Source organism: Channa argus, chromosome 6 (assembly GCF_033026475.1).
Source record: "Channa argus isolate prfri chromosome 6, Channa argus male v1.0, whole genome shotgun sequence".
NCBI lineage: Eukaryota > Metazoa > Chordata > Actinopteri > Anabantiformes > Channidae > Channa > Channa argus.
Window position 1 is genome coordinate 23,836,374 of NC_090202.1, and position 21,712 is coordinate 23,858,085.

General features: G+C 43.4%; 1 protein-coding gene across 2 annotated transcripts in view; it reads left to right on the top strand.

Annotated features, from left to right (window-relative positions):
• The first annotated feature begins 1,171 nt into the window (after positions 1–1,171).
• The window catches only part of LOC137129038 (lipoma HMGIC fusion partner-like), a 41,296-nt gene continuing 20,755 nt past the window's right edge, over positions 1,172–21,712 (top strand). Inside the window, exons 1-2 of one of the 2 annotated variants that reach the window (XM_067507836.1) lie at positions 1,172–1,485; positions 2,446–2,963. In XM_067507836.1, the coding sequence (XP_067363937.1) occupies positions 2,579–2,963 (385 nt within the window). In that variant the 5' untranslated portion in view covers positions 1,172–1,485; positions 2,446–2,578. Of the gene's footprint in view, positions 1,498–2,445; positions 2,964–21,712 lie in introns of both variants that reach the window. The other variant, XM_067507835.1, reaches the window with a different exon arrangement.

Consider the following 21,712-nt stretch of genomic DNA (forward strand, 5'->3'; position numbering starts at 1 on the left):
ATGTTGCGTTCATGTGCTGTTGAAAATATTACACATTTAAATTATTGCCCAAACTAAAGGAAAAAAAAAAACATTTATGTCTTGGAAACTGCCGAAAAATGTACTGCTCTCTTAGTTATTTAACAGTTATAATCAACATTAGTGGCTGCTTCTATATTTACCATCTAAGTCTTGTATAAACTATATATTTTTTGCACAATCTGAACAATTTTCATGGGATTCTTTGTTCTAGTGGGAATCCTCAAAGTGGTGGTTTGCAGCTGAATTGCCTTGGGCTCAGTAACTATTTATATCAACGTCTAAGCATTTCCCAAGTGCACACGGCTAATAGCCCCCTATTGGGATAAGAATAAGATTATAAGAAACTAACATTTAGCAAAACTCCATTTAAACAAAAACAAAATAAAAAATGAAAACACTAAACATGATAGTTAATTTTTGCACTTTATGTTTGATGCATCACTCAAGTTTGACGTAATTAGGTTATAACAAACCTACATCACAAAGATTATAATGACTTTTATCTCATTAAACTTCACCCGATAAAAGGAAGAGCAATAACAATGTTTAAAATTGAAACTACAGTTATGAACAATAAATAAACACAATTAAATCACAATTAAAAGCTCATAACATATGCCCAGACGCCTCGTAGTCCTGGAGTCTTGCAGGGGCTGCTGCGATAGCACATTGCAGCCAATCATGTTGGACAGCAAAAAAAAATCAACAAGGAATCTTCAATCCCCAACTTACATCAGCACAAACTTACCTCTACTCAGCTACGTGAGAAGGTTGAAATACAACACTAAACATGCGAGCACTGTACGAAGCTTTGGCGGTGATAAATGAACTCTCAATTTGCATCATATAACAGCTCTGACCTGAGCTCTTAAATTATATTGCATTTCTAATTGCCTTAAAATGAAGACCTCTCTTTTTTTACCGCATCTAAACACCAACTACAGTAATTGTCACATCTGTTAATGTTTGTCACTTTCGCCCTGAGAGCACCTAGATTTGAAACTGTTTCCAAATGTACCGTTGGACAGTTTACGAGGTGTCATTAAATGCATCAGCAGCATGTAGGCAATGATAGTAGCGGTGAGCCCAGCCCCTGGGTGGGGATTGGTGTGATTGATGGTCACCTCCCGGGAGTGTTTCATGGACTCGCCCCCTCTCTCCCTCTCAGTCTCTCGGAGCAGGAATGTGGAAACGGGGCCAGTCATTCAGCGCCGCGCGTTTCGGCACCTCACAGGGGCGAATAGTTGATCATCGCCTCGCTCAAATATATTAATGAGGAGAAAGTGATTTTTGACGGACTCTGCAGTCACTTTCTTTTTTCAGGATTTACATCCATAGGTCGAACGCATTTCTTATCTCTCTTCCTCGACCGGGGAAAAGTTTGCTCGGAGACTCGCGCACACAGCTGGAGTGCGCAAATGGAAATAAGCTCCGAGTGTCCACGGAGCGCACCTTATTCCGGAGGTCTGCCAGCATGTAAGCGTCCTCAGTCATTTTCCATTTCTTTGCCTTGTTTTTTTCATTTTTCACATTCCGACAGTGTGAGCTCTGCGATAACGCAGCCCGCTCTTCGGGGTCACCCCTAAAGAAAAATCAGTATATAGTATGTAGTGGTTTTTCTGCCGGAACTTATAGACTTTTTCCTGAACTAAAAATCCACTTTGAATTGATTTTATGTCACTTGGGTGTTTCATAAAGGCTCATATTAGAATATAGTACCAACGCTTGCCATAGGCTAAACGTTAATGCTTGTCGTTTTGCAGTGATGTGCCTTATATCATTCTAACGTTTATAATAGCAAAGGATATTTGCAGTTTTGTAGAAGAGGTGACGTTGATTTCGAAATGCAACGAAATTCTCAGTACCTATACTTATTGCCCGAAGTTAAAATAATAGGCTACCTGTTGTGATAGTTGTTATTATGTATTTTCATCGGCGCCTCAAGGATGCTGAACATTGGGAACTAATACAGTAACTAAGATTATCCTATTATTAACACTCCTGTATGATGACAATGGGAATTCACTCAAAGAAATGAACAAGAGGCAGAATATTTTTTGTCCAGGGCGTATTATAAACATTGAATTGGTTGTTTACTGGCCCCGATTATTGTTTTACTATATGTTCATCAACAGTATATGGAATCTGTATTGATTAACAGTTGCTATTACTAAGCCTTGTTTGGTTTATTATGTCCGTTTATGTGTTACTGTGTCCTTTGAGTCATAAAGGACTTTACAGACAACCCAGTTTAACTAATCACCTACAGTATCACATACAAAACTACATAAAGCCATACTAGTCTGCGTATATAAAATCTGGGACACATGGTTTCTGGTTTCCATGTTAAAACTGTTTTTTTCCATGTGACTCCATGATTTTTCTGTCATTGCTCAGTCCGGATGTTTGTTCTCCTCTTGACAGGGACCCGGAGTCACTGAGAAGGTGAAGACTCCTAGTGTTAAATGCTCGCTGCAAGGCTCCCCACACCACAGCAACTGCTCATATAACTGCTGTTAGTTCAGTGACTGTGTAAACCATTCGCAGACTGTTTACCATGGCGTCTAGTCTGACATGTACGGGTGTTATCTGGGCCCTGCTATCCCTGCTGTGTGCTGCTGCCTCCTGTGTTGGCTTCTTCATGCCCTACTGGCTGCTGGGGACACAGATGGATAAGCCTGTGTCCTTTGGCACGTTTCGGCGCTGCTCCTACCCAGTGCGGGATGAGGAGAGGCAGGCCACGGTGATGCTGGAGCAGTGTGGACGCTACGCCTCCTTCCACGGCATCCCCAGCCTGGAGTGGAGGATCTGCACGGTGGTGACGGGCGTGGGATGTGGCCTCCTCCTGCTGGTGGCACTCACAGCTCTCATGGGCTGCTGCATCTCTGACCTCATCTCGCGTACTATCGGTCGGGTGGCCGGCGGTATTCAGTTTGTTGGAGGTATGTTTACGTCTTTCTGTGGTTCTGTATATTTTTGTACTTCCGTCCAGCCCTTACCCAACCTTCACAGAGTAGTCAGTGGGCAGTTTTCATCTGGCTGAGGGTGTACAGTACTAATTATGAACCCGGCAGATGACATATTTTTCATGCATTGCTTTGCACCAAAAGACTGCAGTTTCTCTTTAAGTAAGACATTGGAGCTTATAGAGATCTGGGAGGTTGTAATTGATGTAATTAACTTCTCATCAAATTGGATTTGCTCGTGCCCAACAGAGGCATTGTTCACCAAACAAAATCAGTTGGTGAGGAAATGAAGAGGCATAGAATCATGATTAACATGACAGTTTTATCTCGGTCCAATTTTCCTAACCAACAACCCTTCTGCCGACCCAGGCAAAACCATAGCTTCAGCAGATGCTGAACAGGAAATGAAAAGTCCCTGTGAGATGTTGGTCATGTTACTCACTTAATGACTTCAGCTCAGTTTGCACCTTTTTTTTTCAATGTAACTCCTGTCTGCAGTTGCAAAGCAGCTGCTCGTTTTGGGCACGTTTTAGTGGAAGGCTTTGGTCCCATTTGAAAGGGCTTCAACTGGGCTCACGTATTGTAAATCTGTAGAAACATGTAATTTGATGGAAAAACTCTTCATAGCAGAGTTTCATCATACATTTCGGTATTTTACTCTGACTAGTAATTTTCCTTACTCTTGCTCCCTTAGTATGTGCAGCAGACTTTTGGCATCAATTCATACCCTTTGTTTTTCAGTTTTGAAATGGTGTAAAACTGTGCTTCATTCGACCTACAAGCATGCTTGAAATACATCCGTGTGATTTTCTACTTTGGGTTTGATCCAGAATGCACCCCTTAATATTGAGAAGAGACCCACACCCTTTTCTTTTTCCTTGCAAAAACAGCCCTAACCACCCTGCAGCTCTTACCATAAAAATGTCTCCTTCTTTGTTTGTTTGATTACCGTAAGTGGACACAGATCTGCACAGCACCAGCTTTGTTTATGTGTACTGTTGGTTTTTGCACGTGTTCTCCCGGGATGTGAGGTCTGTGGGAAAGCTCCCATTGAAGCTGCGAGTTTCTTTGCCCTAGTTTAAGATGCTGTGGCGCTCCAGTCCTCTCATTAACTCAAAAACATTTGCTCGCATACTGTGGCTCGCCATGCTGCTATGTGCAATCCCCCATCACTTCAGTTTGGCTTTAAAAAGTGATGTGACAGAAAAGCAGGTTGCAGGCAGATTTGACAAAGCTGCCAGGTTTTTCAGAAGGATAAATCTACAGAGGACCACCACAACGCACCATGTCCTAGTTCTAAAAGGCTTAGCTACTTAGGAACATCAGAATTAATGATGTATAATATGGAGGATGATTCAGGTGAAGGCTGGTTGGTTCTTTCAAAAATGTGCACTTTTATGTAAGGAGAGCTCCTTTTAAGCTCACAGCAACCTCATGCATAGAGCATTACAGCAAGCTGCTATTTTTGGTTATAGGATTAAAACATCCCTGTCTGTCTTTTTCGGCGATTTTTCTCTTTCGTAGACTCACAAATCCAGACACACGTGAATTTAGATGGAGGGAGAGTGAAGGATTGAGGAGTGCATTACAAGTGGCGATGCTCAGATCTTTTAACTTGAATGCTGGTGAGTCAAAGGGCAGAGGTGTCTCAGAAGGGCTAATTGGAAGTGGCACAATTTGGAAGCTCAGTGCTCCGCTCGCTGTATTGTCTTCTATCGCTTATGAAGAGTTTAGAAATGTCAAGGCAGGCAGGGGGAGGTGGGAGAAAGAGGAAGAAGAAGAAGAAGAAGAAGAAAAAAAACCCAGATGATTGAAACATCCAGCATTTACTTCTTATTAACTGAGAACCTTGCTGTGAAATAAAGATCTGCAGGGGGAAACTGAAATGTGTGCCCAGAGATGTGATCAAATCTCAGCGATTAGCAGGAACAGGGCGTGAAAGTAAATGAGGCGAACGGTTGGTGAGGCAACGCATGCAAATTCTCCAGATGCAAAAGAAGCCTTCCGGTTCACCGTATGACGCTGGTTTCGTCCTCCTTTTGTTTCTCCTCTGCCCCTATTTTCCACTAATGAAGAGTGTCTTAAGAGAGAAGCTACAAGTAAAACATCCACTTTATATTGTCCTGAAATTTAGCTCAATCCCATGAAATAGATTAGAGCTAAAAGGATTTATCGGTGGCTTATCTCATTAGCTCCAGCCCAGACTGTAAGAATAACTTTTTACAACAGCTATTATTGTTTCTAATGTTGTTGTTGCCTCTTATAATGATGCTCTTTTTTTTTTTTTCCCTCCGTGAGCGTGTTGTTCCAGAGCTGGTTAATTGCTAATGGCAAAGGCCCAGATTTCCTCCAAAGGCCAGAGAGTTAGAGTCTGAGAGTCTGAGAGTATGAGACTGTTCTGGCTCATAAATCAAAGGCCTGAGATTGCTGTGCTGCTTACATTAAACAACTTCCTTCACTGTAGTTTCTTGTCTTAGCTATGCAGTGGTGTGGACCCGAAGCGGCTGTGGCACAGACGAGAGGTTCAGACATTAAAAGATTCTTGACTTGGATTTGGTTGTTAGGGATTTTGATTCTCCTCCTGCAGAGCTGCGCCTTGTATTTTTTTTTTGGGTTCCCCGAATAAAGCTACATACAGTTGATAGAAAACTGTATAACATTTTTTTTTGTAAAATGTTTTTCACACACTTGATTTATGCTTTTTGACCTCTTTAATTTCATCTATTTCCTCTCTGTACCTGACAGATAGATTTGTTTGCCATTTGATTGCTTCATGACTGACATTTTGACAAGCTCTGTGATTGGATGACTGACCTGTGTCATCGCCAATGAAATATTAAGAGAAGTAATAGGAGGCTGGGAGCTCACTGTGGCATTTTTTAAATGACTTTTTTTTTCTTTCTTTTTTTTCTGTTTTTCTTCTTAGTCATACTATGTCTGATTGGTGGAGGCTTTTGAAAGTGAGATTGATGCAATGCTTATGGGTTGGACTGAGATATCCCAGATGCTGTTAAAGCTTGAGAAAGACTTGGTCATAGCAGTTTGACTATGTGGGAACTCAGACAAAAAAATGGCCTGCAAGGAAAGCTACACCATTATGTACTGTCTGATGTTCTTATTGCAGATATTTTGTGGTCAGGAAAAACTGCTTAGGTTTCTTTGTGGATTTTTCCTGCTTTATATCATATTCTCATGCTACAAAAGTGCTGTAGATTCTCTGCTGAAACACTTCAAATATGTTTAAAATCTGCACATGTCTGAAGGGCTCAGCACTTGGCTCAGGATGCCTGCCTGACCTGACCGAACTTACCGATTTCAGGGATGGCCTTGTGCACCGAGATGGCTCAGACATCAGGATTTTGTCTCAGATCTCATGTCTTTGTCTGAGACAGTCTAATTCATGCACTGTGCGACTGGATTTAAAGGGATTAATAGGCTTGTGATTCTGCCAGCTGCCAAGTCCAACCATAGCTTAAAAGTGAAATCTAAAAACCATTTAAAATCTGGCAATAAAACAATGTGAAGATGCCAAAGTTGTTTCATTTACTTTTTTCCCACCTGACAAATTCCCTGGCACTTTCTTATTATGAAAACTAATTTATATTGTCTTCAACATAGGAAAAGACACTTTTCACCAACAAAAGTGCTGCTACATTTCAGAAATAGCTTTTTGTTGTGTAGGTGTAATAAATGGGGGCCTGGTGGCCCAGTGGTAGGTCATTGGGTTGGGATGCAGAAGGTTGTGGGTTTGAATCCCTCCCCAGGTGTGCCCCTCCCCAGGTGTGCCCCCCCCCCCCCACACTCAGCAAGGCCACGTCTGGATGTGGCGACCCCTGAAAGGGACAAGCCTGAAGCTTTTATGTTGTGTAGGTGTAATAAATAAAAGCTGGAAAATTGTTTGGAGTGAGTTGTATTTAATGGCCAAAAACACTGGATGGAACTGAAAGTTTTTGTCCATTTAGTAACATGAAATGCAAATGTGTTACGTGAGAATATTCCCCGTGGCACGAAACATTTGTGATTTCCCCCCCCCCCCCAAAAAAAAGATCCTAATGGCTGATTTGATTTAAAGCCAAAAGAAGGATGAAGTGTTCTTCCAAAACACCTCAGAAAATTGCTTTGAACAGGGGAGAGTTTCGGCTGGATTGAAATACTTTCATCTCTTGAAGAAATTGTCAAAAGATATACAGCAGTTACTCGAGGCCAGGGTATATAGGCTATACTTTAGTGAGAAATTGATGTGTCCTTGAGATGGAACAAGACAAACAATGTGATGTATGACAGGCTGCGCTTGGCCTTTTTCATGGGTTTGGTGGGAAAGTATATAGGATAGAAGCAGAGGACTTCATATGAGTTGCTGCTGTTTTGGAGGAGGTGCAGTCCTCTGAGGAGCATATTGCTGCTATAAGGGAAGTCCAGTGGGGAATCCACAGACTTAGTTTGTCTGTCATTGATGTACAGAGAAGCATCTCTGCAGGACGGTTTAAAAGTGTTAATTATTGATTAGAGACATTTGACGTCTATCACATTATTACCCTGGGTTCTGTCTGGTCTTTGATGAAATGACATCAGAAAATGTTGGTTTTCACATACATCTCTGGTTTCTGACACTCCCCTCGGAGCGCTTTCACAGTGAAATGACAAACCTGTAATGTATTTGATGCAAACGTTTATCTTTGACGACCAGAACCCGGATCTGAAACTTTTTTTATTAGGCTGGTTTGTCTGATCTAAAGGGTGGGGGGTGGGCACAGTGTGATGCACTGGCTCCAGCCTCTGCAGTGTCCACTGGCGCGTCGGCTGCGCTGGTTGAACACTTCCCCGAACAGCCTCTTGCTAAAACTGCAGTTGACCTGAAATAGCAAACAACTGGCCGTGTTGCCTTCTGGGAAGGCTTCTCCATTTCCTTTCCTGGTTGATTGGCTCTGTTTACAGCTTTGTGCCAGCGTCCCATTTGCCCAGACTGGTGTGGGATGTCAGCAGAGGAACAATATGACGCCTCGGAGAAGATGCACACATGAAACGCATTAATCTCTGGGTCTATTTCAGATAAGTTAGCCTCTCTTTCTTTGTCTATTGTATCACACGAGATGTCATATAGTATCCAGGTCATGTGTTGCCCAGGCCAGATGATATCAAGTTTACTACATGTATCTGATTTACCACTGTAGCACAAAGTGCATATCAAGGGCATGAGCATAAGCGATAAATTTAAAGACATGTAAATAAATTACAGATGGGCTGCCGTTATGGCTTCCATAATGTAGCCACAGGCTGTTTGGCACCGGAGTGTGTTGTCCTGTTTGAGAGCCATACCAGCACAGCCAGGAGCTTTGTCCTTGTGTCGGCTTTGTAAGTTCTTGCCAGCTGGATCCCCTCCAGTCCCAGAGCGAGAGCGTGTGCTTCCACTCCCCTCTCACAACCAGCACTCATTTTCAAGAGGTTCAACAAAATGAAACCACGTCCATGCGAGGACGACTTTGGGAGGAGGAGCTGAGCATTGTTCAATGCTGTCGGGCTGCGAGACATTTCCGGGATGATGGGTAAATATGCCCTGACGTGCCATCTTATCCTTTTGTTACAAAACTCTGTCTGTAATTCTTCCTCCTCATGGGCCTGCCAGTTTGAAGCGATGATGGACAACGCTGTCTTGTCTTTTGTGTAGGCTCTGAGATGGGATCGGCCCATATGTTTACGAGTGGAAAGCCAGGCCTGTCCACCACTGAATAGCTCCTACTGGTATGGTTTTTAGGATGCTGTCTTACTGTGCATTAGTTGTGTTTGTGGCCACTGATGGTTATGAAGTGGATGTCTCATCCCCTGAGTTGATTGATTACCTAAAGTGCAGACCACTCTTGCAACACTGTAATGCGCTTGTGCAGTCCGACGGCTTCTCCTACTCCACATGTAGTTTCCCTGAATCCATCACTAACGCCACCACAAGGGTGAAAAGAGAAGGAGCGGAAGAAGCGTTTCCTGTTCCCAATAGGCAGTCCAATTTCTTCAACACGTTTCTCCTTCACCCTTCGCTCCTTCTCAGCATGAACTCACTTTTCTTCTTCTGCCCTTCGCCTTTCAGGTTACTTCGGTATTATTTCCACTGCTCTCAGTCTTTAATGCTCTGTTTCAGACTTGTTTCGCTTTTCCCCTCATTCTGCTTTCTGTCCACCCCCATATATCCTTCCCCTCCCCTTCTCCATCTCGTCCCCTAATTCTCCTCCTCCTCCTCCTCACAGTGGCTGTTCACATTGCAGTCTGCTGAAAGCAGAAAGAAGAGAAAAGGAAAAAAAAAAAAAACATTGGGCCAGTACCCAGTGACCCAAAGAGCAGACCTGGGCTCAGACAGAAAGACAGAAAAAGAGAACAGATTTAAAAAAAGGAAAAAAAGAAAAACAGTGAGACAGAAACGGAGAGAAACAGGAAAAGCCCAGCATCAACAGGGATTTAGTTTTCTCAAACAGGAAGTCTGGGGGACCAAAGCATAGACAGGAGGGTTATTTCAGCCTGTTCTTCTGTTAAGTCATTGTTTTCACTGCCATGGTAGCAGCCGTGCTGTATATCGGGTCGTTATTGTCACTGGAAGCAAAAGTGTTTCAGAAAAAAAGTGTCTGCCGTCATGTCTGGGAGCTACACGAACCGAGAGGACGGGAGCCTGACAGGACATATATTTGGTGGTGCTGAAACAGTTAGCTGATTAAATGATTTACAGAAATGAATCAGTGACAATCTTGGTAATCATTAAGTTAATTAAAGCATCATTTGTTATTAGTTTGCCAGCAAAAAATGTCAAACATTTACTGGCCGCTGCAATCTAAATTGCATTTTAAACTCTTTTGGTTTAGGGCCATTTATTGGACAGAACACATTTGCTTTTTCCATTTTATAGACTGGCTGAATATTCAGACTCTATTCTGAGCCACAGCTTCTATAAATTGCTATCATCAACATACTAAGTTGATCGTGACGGCCATGCTTAGACGCTGATGCTTAGCAGGTGTGATTTTTGGCAGGCTATGTTCACCATAGCAGTTTAGTGTGTTAGTCCGATACCCCGAACTGATCCATATTAGCCATAGACCTTGTTAAAAACTGTAGCCCTGTGCAGAGGACATCCTGGCCTTTACAGTAATGTCTTACATCAAGAGTTCAGACTTTTAAAAATGGTTGGAATCCACATTTCAGGTGGACATTTAATCGCCTAAATATACGAAATTGTGATGTTCCTAAAGAACATCCCAATGAAATATATGAAATTCAACACATGTCAGGAAACATACATAATTATGTGTTGTGTTCTGTTATAATGTTTGTAATTGGGTGAAAAGGCAGGGTAGAACCAAAGTTCTTATTAATTTCTACTATAAAAGTTTGGCTCAAATGTCATGGCAATTTATCAAATTGAGGCATTTTACTCAAACCCATGAATGTGAAGACATTTCTGGCACTAAAGGAAATGGCAGAGGATCACCAACGTGATTAGAATTCATCCTCTGGGCAGCTCACTTATAAAATCATTCCACCCCTTAGTTTCAGGTTTTTTTTTGTCTGGACCAAAGTGGTGGACGGACTACAGCAGACATTTACAGACATGTATAGCAATTGTTAGATCTTCCCCTCTTGCTTTAACAGAACTGCCAGGAAAAGTTATTGTTAGCACGCATCATCTCTCTACCCGCTGACAGTTCAGACAGTGAATATGTGTGAATGGATGAATCACTGCTCAGACAGATGCTTAACAGATGGCAGAGGCCCCGCTTCCCCGTATCACTGGTGACACACATCTCAGAGGGCATGTTTGGTGTCAGTGTCCTCGCCTGCATTTACAGCGTGCAATGATTTAGTCACAGGTGGGAACACGAGAATCACCTCTTTTCATGCAGTTTGAGCTGTTTCTGCAGTGGATAAAACCTTTGTGTCAACAGAAGCGCAAGGAGCAAGCACGGGAAAGAAAACATACCTGTTTTCCTGAACTTCCCCACATGTTGGGTCTAATTAAGAATGAAGAAGATGAAAAGCTCACATTTGACCCGAGACACCTCTGAGGGAGTCGGAGGCCGTGAGTCCCCGAATAAATGAATAAGCATGGATTGGAGGAATCGGGTCTGAGCCCCACGGGATGAAGTAGTTTGCTCAGTATTCATACCTTGTTTCAGTGTCTCAGAGGCACCGTGCCTTTAACACTACAGTTAATTATAGCCTGTTCTTTCTAGTGAGGGGGCATATGGGGTCAATACTTTACTTTTGTGCTGCCTTCTCATAGGTCAAATAGCAAGTCAGTGAGGAAATAGAATATGGGCTGGATGTATGGAGACAGATCTGCAAATAAAATGGGAATGTGATAGCAAAGAGACGAGTCTATTTTAGGGAAAGGAGTGCACAATAATTGCCTGTCTTTAGTTTCTTTACCCTCAAACCACAGATACATTAAATTGCAAACTGCCATATCCCAAAGAGGCAAAGTGAGCACCCACTGGAGGAGTAAGTGATTTTTGTCCTTTTCGCCACTTTGACTCATTTAATTTGATCCAACTATTCCTGGTCCCAGAACGCAGAGGAAGAGCATTAGGGACTACAGAGAGTGGAAAAGAGTGTCCTCTGTCTCTGGCAGAATTTGATCACGGTCAGCGTACAGCTCTGGGAGAGAATCTTTGCCTCTGAGCGGAGTGGGTCACTCAAACACACGTGACCTTGCTGCTCCACAGTGAAGACAGGTGAAGGTGGCATAAAAGAGCAGCTGCAGATCGGATCAGAGGAGGACAGGGGTGTCTCCTGTGCACATGGATTTGTCTGTCACGAGTGGTCTACTGTCGGCTAATCACTTGGCGGCAATAGTTGCATTTGTGAAAGGGACATATAGTCTTCTACGGTGTGAATACGTTTTTTTTCTTGTATCCCTGTGTGTGTGTGTGATCAAATCAAATTTGATTTGATTTGAAATGTGCATTGTGGGCTTTTTTTTTTTTTACAGATACACAGCTTCAAAGGCACCTTGCCACAGCAATAAGCAAAATGTCACTGCCGTCATTATCATAAAATGACAACACTGTAAATGTGCCGCATGCCTCAGTCCATGAGACGGACACGATATCCAACTTGTGGCCCACGGCTGTACTTGTACAGACCTGGGGGGGGTTAGTGTTTGGGTGGAAGGCGACTCAGTGTGACCGCAGTTTTGCTTTGCTTCCCAGACTCCCATTCCAGCTGGGCAGCAGCAGTTGGGTGGGCTCTTCCCATTATAGGATCTGGTTTCCACAGTAGCAGGGGGTGCAGACCAAAGTAGGCATGGGGAGAAAGGAGGGAGGGTCAACATTGTGAGAAATACCCAGATTCCTGAAGAAGTCTGTGGTTTGCTGCCTAAGTTAAGCTACAAGTTGCATTTAGATTAAGAAACGAACAGGCCATTATTTTGCTGATCATCAGTCCCAGCTCCTAAAGGCTATTTTTTACCTGCTTGAGCAGACTGTAGTCGAGCCTCAACAGTTAAATGGCACCTTGTTGACCGGCCTTCCTGTGAACCCGAAAGAGGAAAAAAAAAAACAGCAACAAAAGCAAGACATAAACTTTACTCCATCTAGCCAGCAGACAAAAGCTCTCAGAAATAAGAGGCCTCAAGATGGGCCGCCCATTCAGTTCACTATAAGACGGAGTGGCCGCATGTATTTTCAGCCACCGAGTTTAAAATGCAGCTCTTTGAGAGCATAACACAAGGTCTCTGGAATGCACAAAGGCAGCTACATCTCAGAGCGGGCAAGAGGCGGCTATAAACAGGACAGAAGACACGCTCTACCCATATTTGTACGTGTTTATGAAGATCAGCAAGAGCTAAGGGCCAAAATAGGATGGCTGTGAAAATCAGCACAGTGGAAGGACCATACGGAGCTGCCTGGGGTTTGGAAGCTTTTACTAAATGCCATGCAGAAATGACTGTTACAATAAATACGCGGGGAATAAACTCTTGATAGAGTCTAAACAGAGGAACTCGCTTTGACAAGTTTACAAATGGCTGCGTGGTAGGAGGGGGGAACGATATCGACAGCGGTACCACACCTGTTATAAGAAACTCCACCTCCTCCTTGTTCATGCGCATATTCTCTTTTCTGTTTCATTTTTGCTTATTGCTTGATTCACGTCTATGCTCTTTTGGCTCGAACAGAAACAAAATGTCACAGAAAACTCAAGTGAAAAAAGGCGAAAGCTGAGAGTTGTGGGAGCATGGGAAACAAAGGCTCTCTTTGATCCAGCACAGTAACTTTGCTCTCTGCTCTAATTCTGGGTCTGGTCCAGTCTGAGCCCCCACAACCCCACCTCCCCAACAATGTTGTTCTTCCAGCCCTGAAAAGCCAACTACACCCATTCCCCGGCTGTGCATCCCCATAGCAACAGCCACCTGGCCCTAGTTACTATTACATGAGAATATTACGGAAAGTTTTCCTGAGTTTGATTTAAAGTCCTACTGTGCCTGAAACCAGGGCTTTTTAATCCCCATACTCCAGCTATTTCTTGGCTCATGAGTTGATGTCTGAAGCAGGAGATCGTGTGGATGAATCCAAATGATCAAATATAAGTTAATTGTAGGCTTTATAGACTTACCAGAATAATAAAAACACCAGTCTTCTGTGAATTTCTCTGAGATAATGCAAATTTGTGACCACCGCCATTCGTCTTCTTGCTGCTGTCACTTTCATTCTGAATAAGTCAAAATAATCAAAAGCCATTCAGAGGTGAAAATGGGATCAAATAATTTTATTTTCTGGCAGTGTCTGAGCTGTTCTGAACAAATATAGATTTTTCTATGAAATACATAAATGTCATTACAGCGCCCACACCCTTTTTATAAATGCCATTACATGGACAAATTAAATGGAAACCAGCAAGCTCTTAGGGCGTCACCTGTTAAGGGGAAGCAGAAATGTGGGGGATTATAATTACAGAGTCAGCAGTATATGTCGAACCCTTGGGAGCTGAAGCGCACTGCTCTTCTATCAGTGATATCACTCACTTCTATTTATCTCCTGCACCGCAGGCAAAGAGTTGATCATTAGTGAATGTGCCACTGTCACGACGGTCCTGATAATTCTGCTCTAATGCTGGTCCTTTGCTGACATTCCCCTCAGGGCAACTCTCTTTCCAGCCTCCTCCTGCCTCCCGTCTCACTGCTTAAACATCTAAATGCATGAAAACTGAAGAGCTTTATTATTGCAAATAATGTCTAAATTTCTTTTCAGATTTAAGGCGACACACACAAGTTATTTCAGGGTGAAATTACACAAATAAGAGGAGGTTCGGCTGATTGCTTGTCAAAACAACATTGTTTCTGCGGCTGGCCGAATTATTCTGACACACTAAAGCGGTTTAGAAGTCAGTGTTATTTTTCCTAAGATTGCTGATTCTTGGTGAGAGCTGCTGGATCAGGAACTGAAGTCCTCCAAAGCTGTTCTGCTAAACATGCTTCAGCCTGACTGGGATGTGCTTCACCGCCTGACATTTGGAGATAGTGTGTGTGTGTGTGTACGCTCTAGACTTTTAAACTATTGAATTGAGGACATTTTGACAAAGTGTGGGCACTTCTAACTTCCTTGCAACCCTTCACAGGGCTGTTTGAGGGTGGAGACTTGGTTTTAGAGTTGGGATTTCTGTGTGTGTGTGTGGTGAACAGACTTGAGCACTCAGCCTCACTCATGCTGGATGCCAAACGGCTCATCATGTGCACTGAGAGAGATAATAGAAGCTGAGAAGTCCCTGGCACTCAGTCCTGCAGATAATATAGTTCATACCGTCAGTCACACAGCAGAGTGGACAAGGCACAGGTTGGACAATTTGGATTGCCAGCTTGATATCTGATTTGTGGTTTGATGTTACTAATTTGATGCTTTTCTTCCCCAGTCGACCGGCTCCAACGTTAAATGTTGCTCAATAATGTAAATTCTTCTCCCCCCACTTTTGTAACTGCATAGCCTCAGTGGTGTGAGGTGGCAGACCTGGTGGGTGAGTTTGACATCTGCCATTCTGCACATCAGATATAAACGGCTGCAACATTTTGCTGGACATTGGACAATAATTGTCCATTATTATCTCAGCTTCCACTGGGCCTGGTGCTCTGTGAGCATTTGGCCTTAAAGGTGGTGCAGTTGAAGAGTCATCCATTATTTTGCCTGTCAAAAAGCCAGAAAACCCTAAAAAGCATGTGATCTCTGCTGGAAATGTGTTTCCGGGTGGATTCAGGATTTTTCTTCATGCATCTTGGTGGATCCTGATTAGACTAACTTTTGGAACAGAATATATAACAAAAGCTGCATCTCCTTATGGAAATCAAGTGGAATATCTGTTCTGTCTGTTCTCCAATAGGTTTCTGACTGTCTGTGTACATGTTTAAGCTTCTCATCTTTTATTCTTTTGATTGGAAAAGAACAAATTATTACTGCATTGAATATACCCTGACATGTTGTTAGCAATAAATAAAGTTAATGAGCACTACCTGAGCTGAACTGTTTTTTTTTGTTTGCTTGTTTGAAACAGTGAAATGCAGTTTTGTCCGGAGTTTGTAAAGCACCTCGCAGTCACATAACTGAGTTAAGTATTATTGTCCCTAGGTTCATAGGAACTTACCAAACAGGAAAAACAGTTGAGGCAAAGAGTCTGAAAATGGGATGAAATGTCAAATGTTTCAGATGACTTATTATTTTAAAGGACTTGTATTCCTGAGGGTTTGTAGCTTTGATGTGTTGGTGTGAGTCTCACGCTCTCTGGCTCTTCTCCACACCTGTTTTCCAAAGAAAAAGCGAATACCACAGAAAAAATGGCAACTATATAGTTACTGGTCAATCCACAGCTTTGTTCTCTATCCTCCAGAGATCATTACAGAGAAAGACTTGAGAGGAGCTGAGCCCTTTCTTTTCCGAGCAGTTGTCAGCCGGCTACTGGCAACTGGTCCGTGATTTCCCCCGACAGTGTACATTCACTTTGGAAAGACACGTTTATACTACACATATGCCACTCCAAACTTCAAACCAACAAGGCACAGGTGTTTTACAGTTACTTTCAGTGTAGTCGCTGAGATGGTTTTCACTGCTGAAACACGGGATGGGGGGATAAGGTGGTCAAAAGAGCCCAATTTATAAAACAGTGCAGTTTAGGAAGAAAAACCGTTACATAAAATGGAAGTATGTAGGTCGTAGGAACTCTTTTTGGACAAGAGATTTAAAAAAGGTTTCCTTTCGAAATCCGGTTTGAAGCTCCCCTGGGTTTTCACAGACATCCTGTTTCTTCGAAGGCAAAGGAACAAAACAACAATTCAAAGCCGACAGCTTGTACAGAGGTATCATGTAGCTTTATAGGTGCCTTATCATCGAGGCGAAGTATCCAAACAGTCACCCTTCCCACCTGCTTATTGATGGGATCTCAGCAGGGTGTCGCTGAGTCAGGAAGACACCTGCCCCAAACCACAGCAATCTGTAATCATGATCAAAGCTCAGATCCTTCAGCTGGGAGCCTGTTAGTGTCCTCGCTCTAAGCTTTGTTGTTGTGAGCGGGCTCTTCTCCCCTTGGCGAGCCCTGCAGGCAGTTACACCGGAGGCAAGCGGGAGTCACGGGGACAGTGCAGGATGGAGACTCGGACACAAGCTGGCACCGGCCTCTGGCTTGTGACAGTGGCGTCTGCAGAACTTATTGATCTGTGTAAAGAGATCTACTGCATCCTGTCCTGATCTACCCGCAGGCCGCTGTTTGTCACTTTGGCAACTTTCATTTGCCTTGCTGGGAACAGTGGATGTGTTTTAATTGTGTTTTTCCTCACACATTTTCACACACAACACCTCTCTGTCTGTTGCCACTCATCCAAAAAATAATTAATCTGACACCACGTCTGACAATTAACTAACCCTCCTCACACCCCAGCTAAACCCATCAGCCTTTACCATCATCCTCTTTGTGATAATTACCCGTTTGTTAGACCTTGAGCTTGAGAAGTAACACCTAAGCAAGGGCAAAGTGCCGCGTGCAGAGCGGGACTGTGATTCATGCGTATGGCTTGCTATATATCTTCAAAGAAGCAGGTGGGGGTTTGTGAGGTGAACATGGGGAAAATGGGACGCTGTCGCTCGAGTGGCTGCTAATGGGGTCGTTCTGGCGATAATGAAATAATTGGAAGCTGGTCTGTTATTATTATGCTTCAACGGCCTTAATAATAAAAAATGAAAAGCCTAAAGCTGTACATAGGTTTCTCGTACTCAATACTGATATGTATAATGTTACAACTCATTTCCCAGGGGCCAGTGGGAAGCCTCCGATTGCATGTTTTGTCCAACCAACTGTCCGAACATTTAGTCCAGTCCATGCTGACATAAAGCAGAGAGACACGGTGATTTCTCACATTATATAAATGACACAAAGTATTACGCTTTAATCATAATTATTTTAATGTATTAAATAGTTCAAAACATCTCAAATCTTGTGTTTGGTGCACTACTTTCAAAGTTGAGAGAATCCCTCCACCCTCTCTCTCCACCATTACATTGCTTTTTTGCTTGGCATGTCAAATGTGATCCAGACCTAATCTACCAGCCCAATAGTGAGGTCCCTGCAGGAAGCCTAGGGGCCCCAAGCCCTGCATCACTGCCTCATCCGTCTTCAAGACAGGTTCGAGGCAGGGGCCAGCGTCATGCCTGTCCTGTTGCAGTTGCAACGAGGGGATGCTGAACCCTGAAGCCTTCATCTGGTCACCAGGTGGGCACCAGAGCAGTGGCCTGTCTCTTCCCCCGCGCTCTTTCTTTCTGTGAGCGTGGAAATGAAAATCAGTAGAGACTGCCCTTTTTCCCCACGGGGAGCCTCCAGCCTCCTCAGAGGCAACAAGCAGGCGTGACCGTGCTCACACACTGAGGTGACAGTGAGCAAACGGCACTGGAAGTTAGTTTCACCAGCCGTGCTGTTTGTGCAGTTTGCTGATTTCTCTCTAGGCTCCATTTTGTTTTGGAAGCTGCTCACATATTTGTTCGCTGAAACAAGATTTTCTTCTTCTTGTAAATTTTAGTCGTAGTTGGTCACGTCGCCAGGATAGAAACTAAACAATCAGTCTGGCAGTTATGCAAACACATGGCGCAGAAGCAGCCAAAGGTGCACTAACAAAGATGCTCCACCATCAGTGTGTACACAAAGACTTTAAGAAGACAGAAACTGTGTGTGATGGGATTTTGTGTGATTGTTTGCTTGTGTTTTGTCAAAGACAGCATCCACCTGACTGTAGCTGAAACGCTTTGCAGCCTGCTTAAGAGGATCTGTGTAAATCACCATATGGCAATAATGCATAAATCTCTCCACATTCAGATGAAAGAGTTTATTATTTATACTCAAACGTATTTAATTATTGACTAGAAATCGAGTTTTAACGCACAAGAGAATGGGACTAAGTGCAGGCTTGCAGATGTTTTGCACACACTGTACATTAGCTCCACCATACTACAGCAGACAGATGGTCAGTCTTATGGTGAGTTGTTTACTGTGGCGAGTACACTCTGAAAGTCTTACAGTTGTGGCAAAGTGAATGACATGTTGCCACTGACAAAGCTGCTAGAAGCCAAGCTCCTAGTCAAATACTGGCTTTACAAACTTAACACTGTACTGAAATCGAAAGCAGATGCTGATTTATCATTAAATTAGAATATAATCATTTTAAACTTTTTTTTTTTTTTTCAGAAGAAAAATAAGCCATGAAATGAATCCTTTACATAGCAGCTCATCTTTAACCATCCCATCCCTCATCTCTCCCCACTTCATCTCTGCACCCGCACATTGAGTAAAGAATAGATTAGTGGGTAATGAAATAAGAGCGTTTAAAGAAAGATTTGAATTGACTGTCAGTCATGGGTAGGCGATCACATTACCAGTTGTCCATTGCAATGACTTTCTTCCCCATTAAGAGGCATTATGATCTCCTCTCCAATGTAATTATAGTGTGCAAATGGGCCCATGTCTGTGCTGCTAAAAATTGTATTTGTCTTTTCTTTTTCTTGTGCTGGTGCCAGTATGTTGGTGTTTGGAGATATCATTAGATCAGAAAAATCGGCTCTTGGCAGCTCGGCCATACTGCCCTGCATTTCTTGTAGACATGGAATGAAAGAAAATTGCCACCTACACTTGCTCCGTTTGTAGGTATAAATCCTTAAAAACCCTGCACATTTTTATACTGAAGTAGAAAGAGGCTTAGACATTTTAATCAGCCTTTTCCTCTTCCGTGCTCCAAACCTCTGCTTCCTACAACCTCCCTTTCAGGGGCTCCTAAAGGTTGATGGAAGCTGAGGCTGGGGGGAGGGTGGTGGAAGGAAAGGGGCTCTTGAGGCCACCCGTGGAATCTTTGCATACCACCAGGGAAAGTGGGAGGATTTCTTTACACCTCCGCAGGCTCCAGACACCCCTTTCTCCCTGTGCCTCCCAGCCAGCGTCATAAACTGCGAAGCAGCAGCAGCAGCTGGTGTCAGAGAGGAAAAATGGAGAGAGGGAGAAAGAGAAGTGACGCCCTGCTATCTGACTTAGTATCTTCTTTAAATAAAGGCCAGTAAGCAGGGAGGGGGTAGATTACACAGAAGAACGGAAGATACGGCACCCATCCCTTCAGCGAATCACCAGATGGAGCAGATCTAAATCAAGTTCCCTCTGCTATAAATACAATGGAAAACAGGCAGACGCGGGGAATAATAAGCGGCAGCATATTCCGTGGTCAACCTCTGTGGGTAGAAAGGAGTACTATTCCTCCATGCTTTGCATTTTTTCCTCTGAATTCACCCATAAAGGCGCCCAGTTTAGCATGCACCACAGCAGAACAAGCCCCGGCACTAGGACATGCCAGTCAGACCCGTGGCCCTATTCTCATGTTTTCTCTGCAGAGAAAAGAACAAGTTGTATTCAGTGAAAAGTAACTCGTGGGGGGAAACGCTGCACTCTCCTCCAGCTATATTACAAAAGAGCCAGTCCCTCTTAGCTCTGTGATTAAATGTTAAACAAAGGCCTCGTTGGGTTAAAAGCTGCAGGTATCATAATCTTTGAATGGACGGACGAGGGTTTCTTTTGTTGGCCTGTACGGATCAATTAAGCCATCAGGAGGGAGAGACAGTAATAAGACGTGTAATGGAAGGTCTGTGTTCCTTGGGGAACCGTATTAAATTCATCACTGCTTCGCGTTCTCCCATTTATCACTGGCGCATTACAACTTGTAATCAGTCACAGATGTCAGGGTTGGTGCTGACTCTGTCACTCCTCCTGCTTTGACACTGGTTTCAGTTACTCCATAATGCATTTAATATATTTTCCTACAAACTGCATAAATCCTTATGTGAGGATTCCATGTGTGCACATCACATTTAAATAAATAATCACTTATAATGTTATGGATAGGATTATGCATGGGATTTGTTTATTTAATTTTTTTTTACAAAATGTGACAAAACTCAGTTCCGTTTTCCCCCCAACAGGAAGGACACACTGACAACACCTTCCCATTTGAAATGAGCTCCCAGCTGAACACTTCACACATGAAGTGTGATCGTGGGATACCAAGTTTCATCCTCACATTATTAGGTGCACTCCACATGCCCGTCTGCTGCACATTTCTCCAGAGTCGATTTCACACTTGCGTCTGCAAATTGGTTTCGTCCAAACACTGCTGTTGGGGGGGGGGAGGGACTTTTTGTCTGCATAAAGTGCAAAAACATGAACGAAGGTGCTTGATGTTCGTCCCAGCAAATCGCAATACAGCCTAACTTTCCAGCTTGAGAGCTGCTGGGTTGCCAAGGTGAAGTGTGGCAGCAGTTTCAGTCCAGCAGTCCTGTGTGCGCTGACCAAAATACTGCTGCACTGCACCTTGTAATTTCTGTGTGCTCACACAGCCAACCCACAAATTTCACTTTGCTCATTGTGGTCTGGCATGAATTCCAGCCATGCTGTACAGCAGCTGAATGACAGTCCTCTTCTTCACTCGTGCATTGTTATAAACCCTTTCTGCACCTGACTGCACAAACACACCACTGACCTGGTGTTTCCACTTGATTTCCAAATGAGCTGAAAACTGGGGGGAAAAAAAATGGCAATGTTTATAGTCAGCATTGTGACCGACACATAAATTCTCCAGTAATACTGGTCAATAATGAGTCCTGCAGCAGAACAAAATTATTTTGTACACTCAACACCTAGTTGAAGTGGTTATTCATCAGCATCTGAGTTTTGATTCACATCATCTCAATTGCTCCCATAGTTCAGTGATTGGTTTGCCAGCTGTCACACTCAGTCCGCTCTCAGCGGAGGTTTTTGGAATTTACGAGCGCTGTGTTGGAGTAAGGTTGAGGCTTTTGGAGGATTCAGTGTGGCTGCGTGAACAAACTTCTCTCCCTGCCTTAATAAAGCTGCCTTCTTTTTTGGATTTCGTTGTCCCTAGATGATTGATTTATTTTATTTATTTTTTTCTCCTTTCAGCTCATCCCGTGAGTTTAGGGTCGGAACAGCGGATCATTGTCCGCGTGTTGTTTTGGCACAGTTTTTACGTTGGATGCCCTTCTTGACGCAACCCTCCCCAATTTCTACCGGGCTTGGGACCGGCACTGCACAGCTGGGGAGGGGAATGGGCTGTTAGGGGTTCAGTGTCTTGTCCAGGGACACTTCGACCTATAACCGGGACCGGGGATCGAACCACTGACCCTGTGCTCCTGCTATAACTTTAACATGTTGGCATGTCATGATGCCGA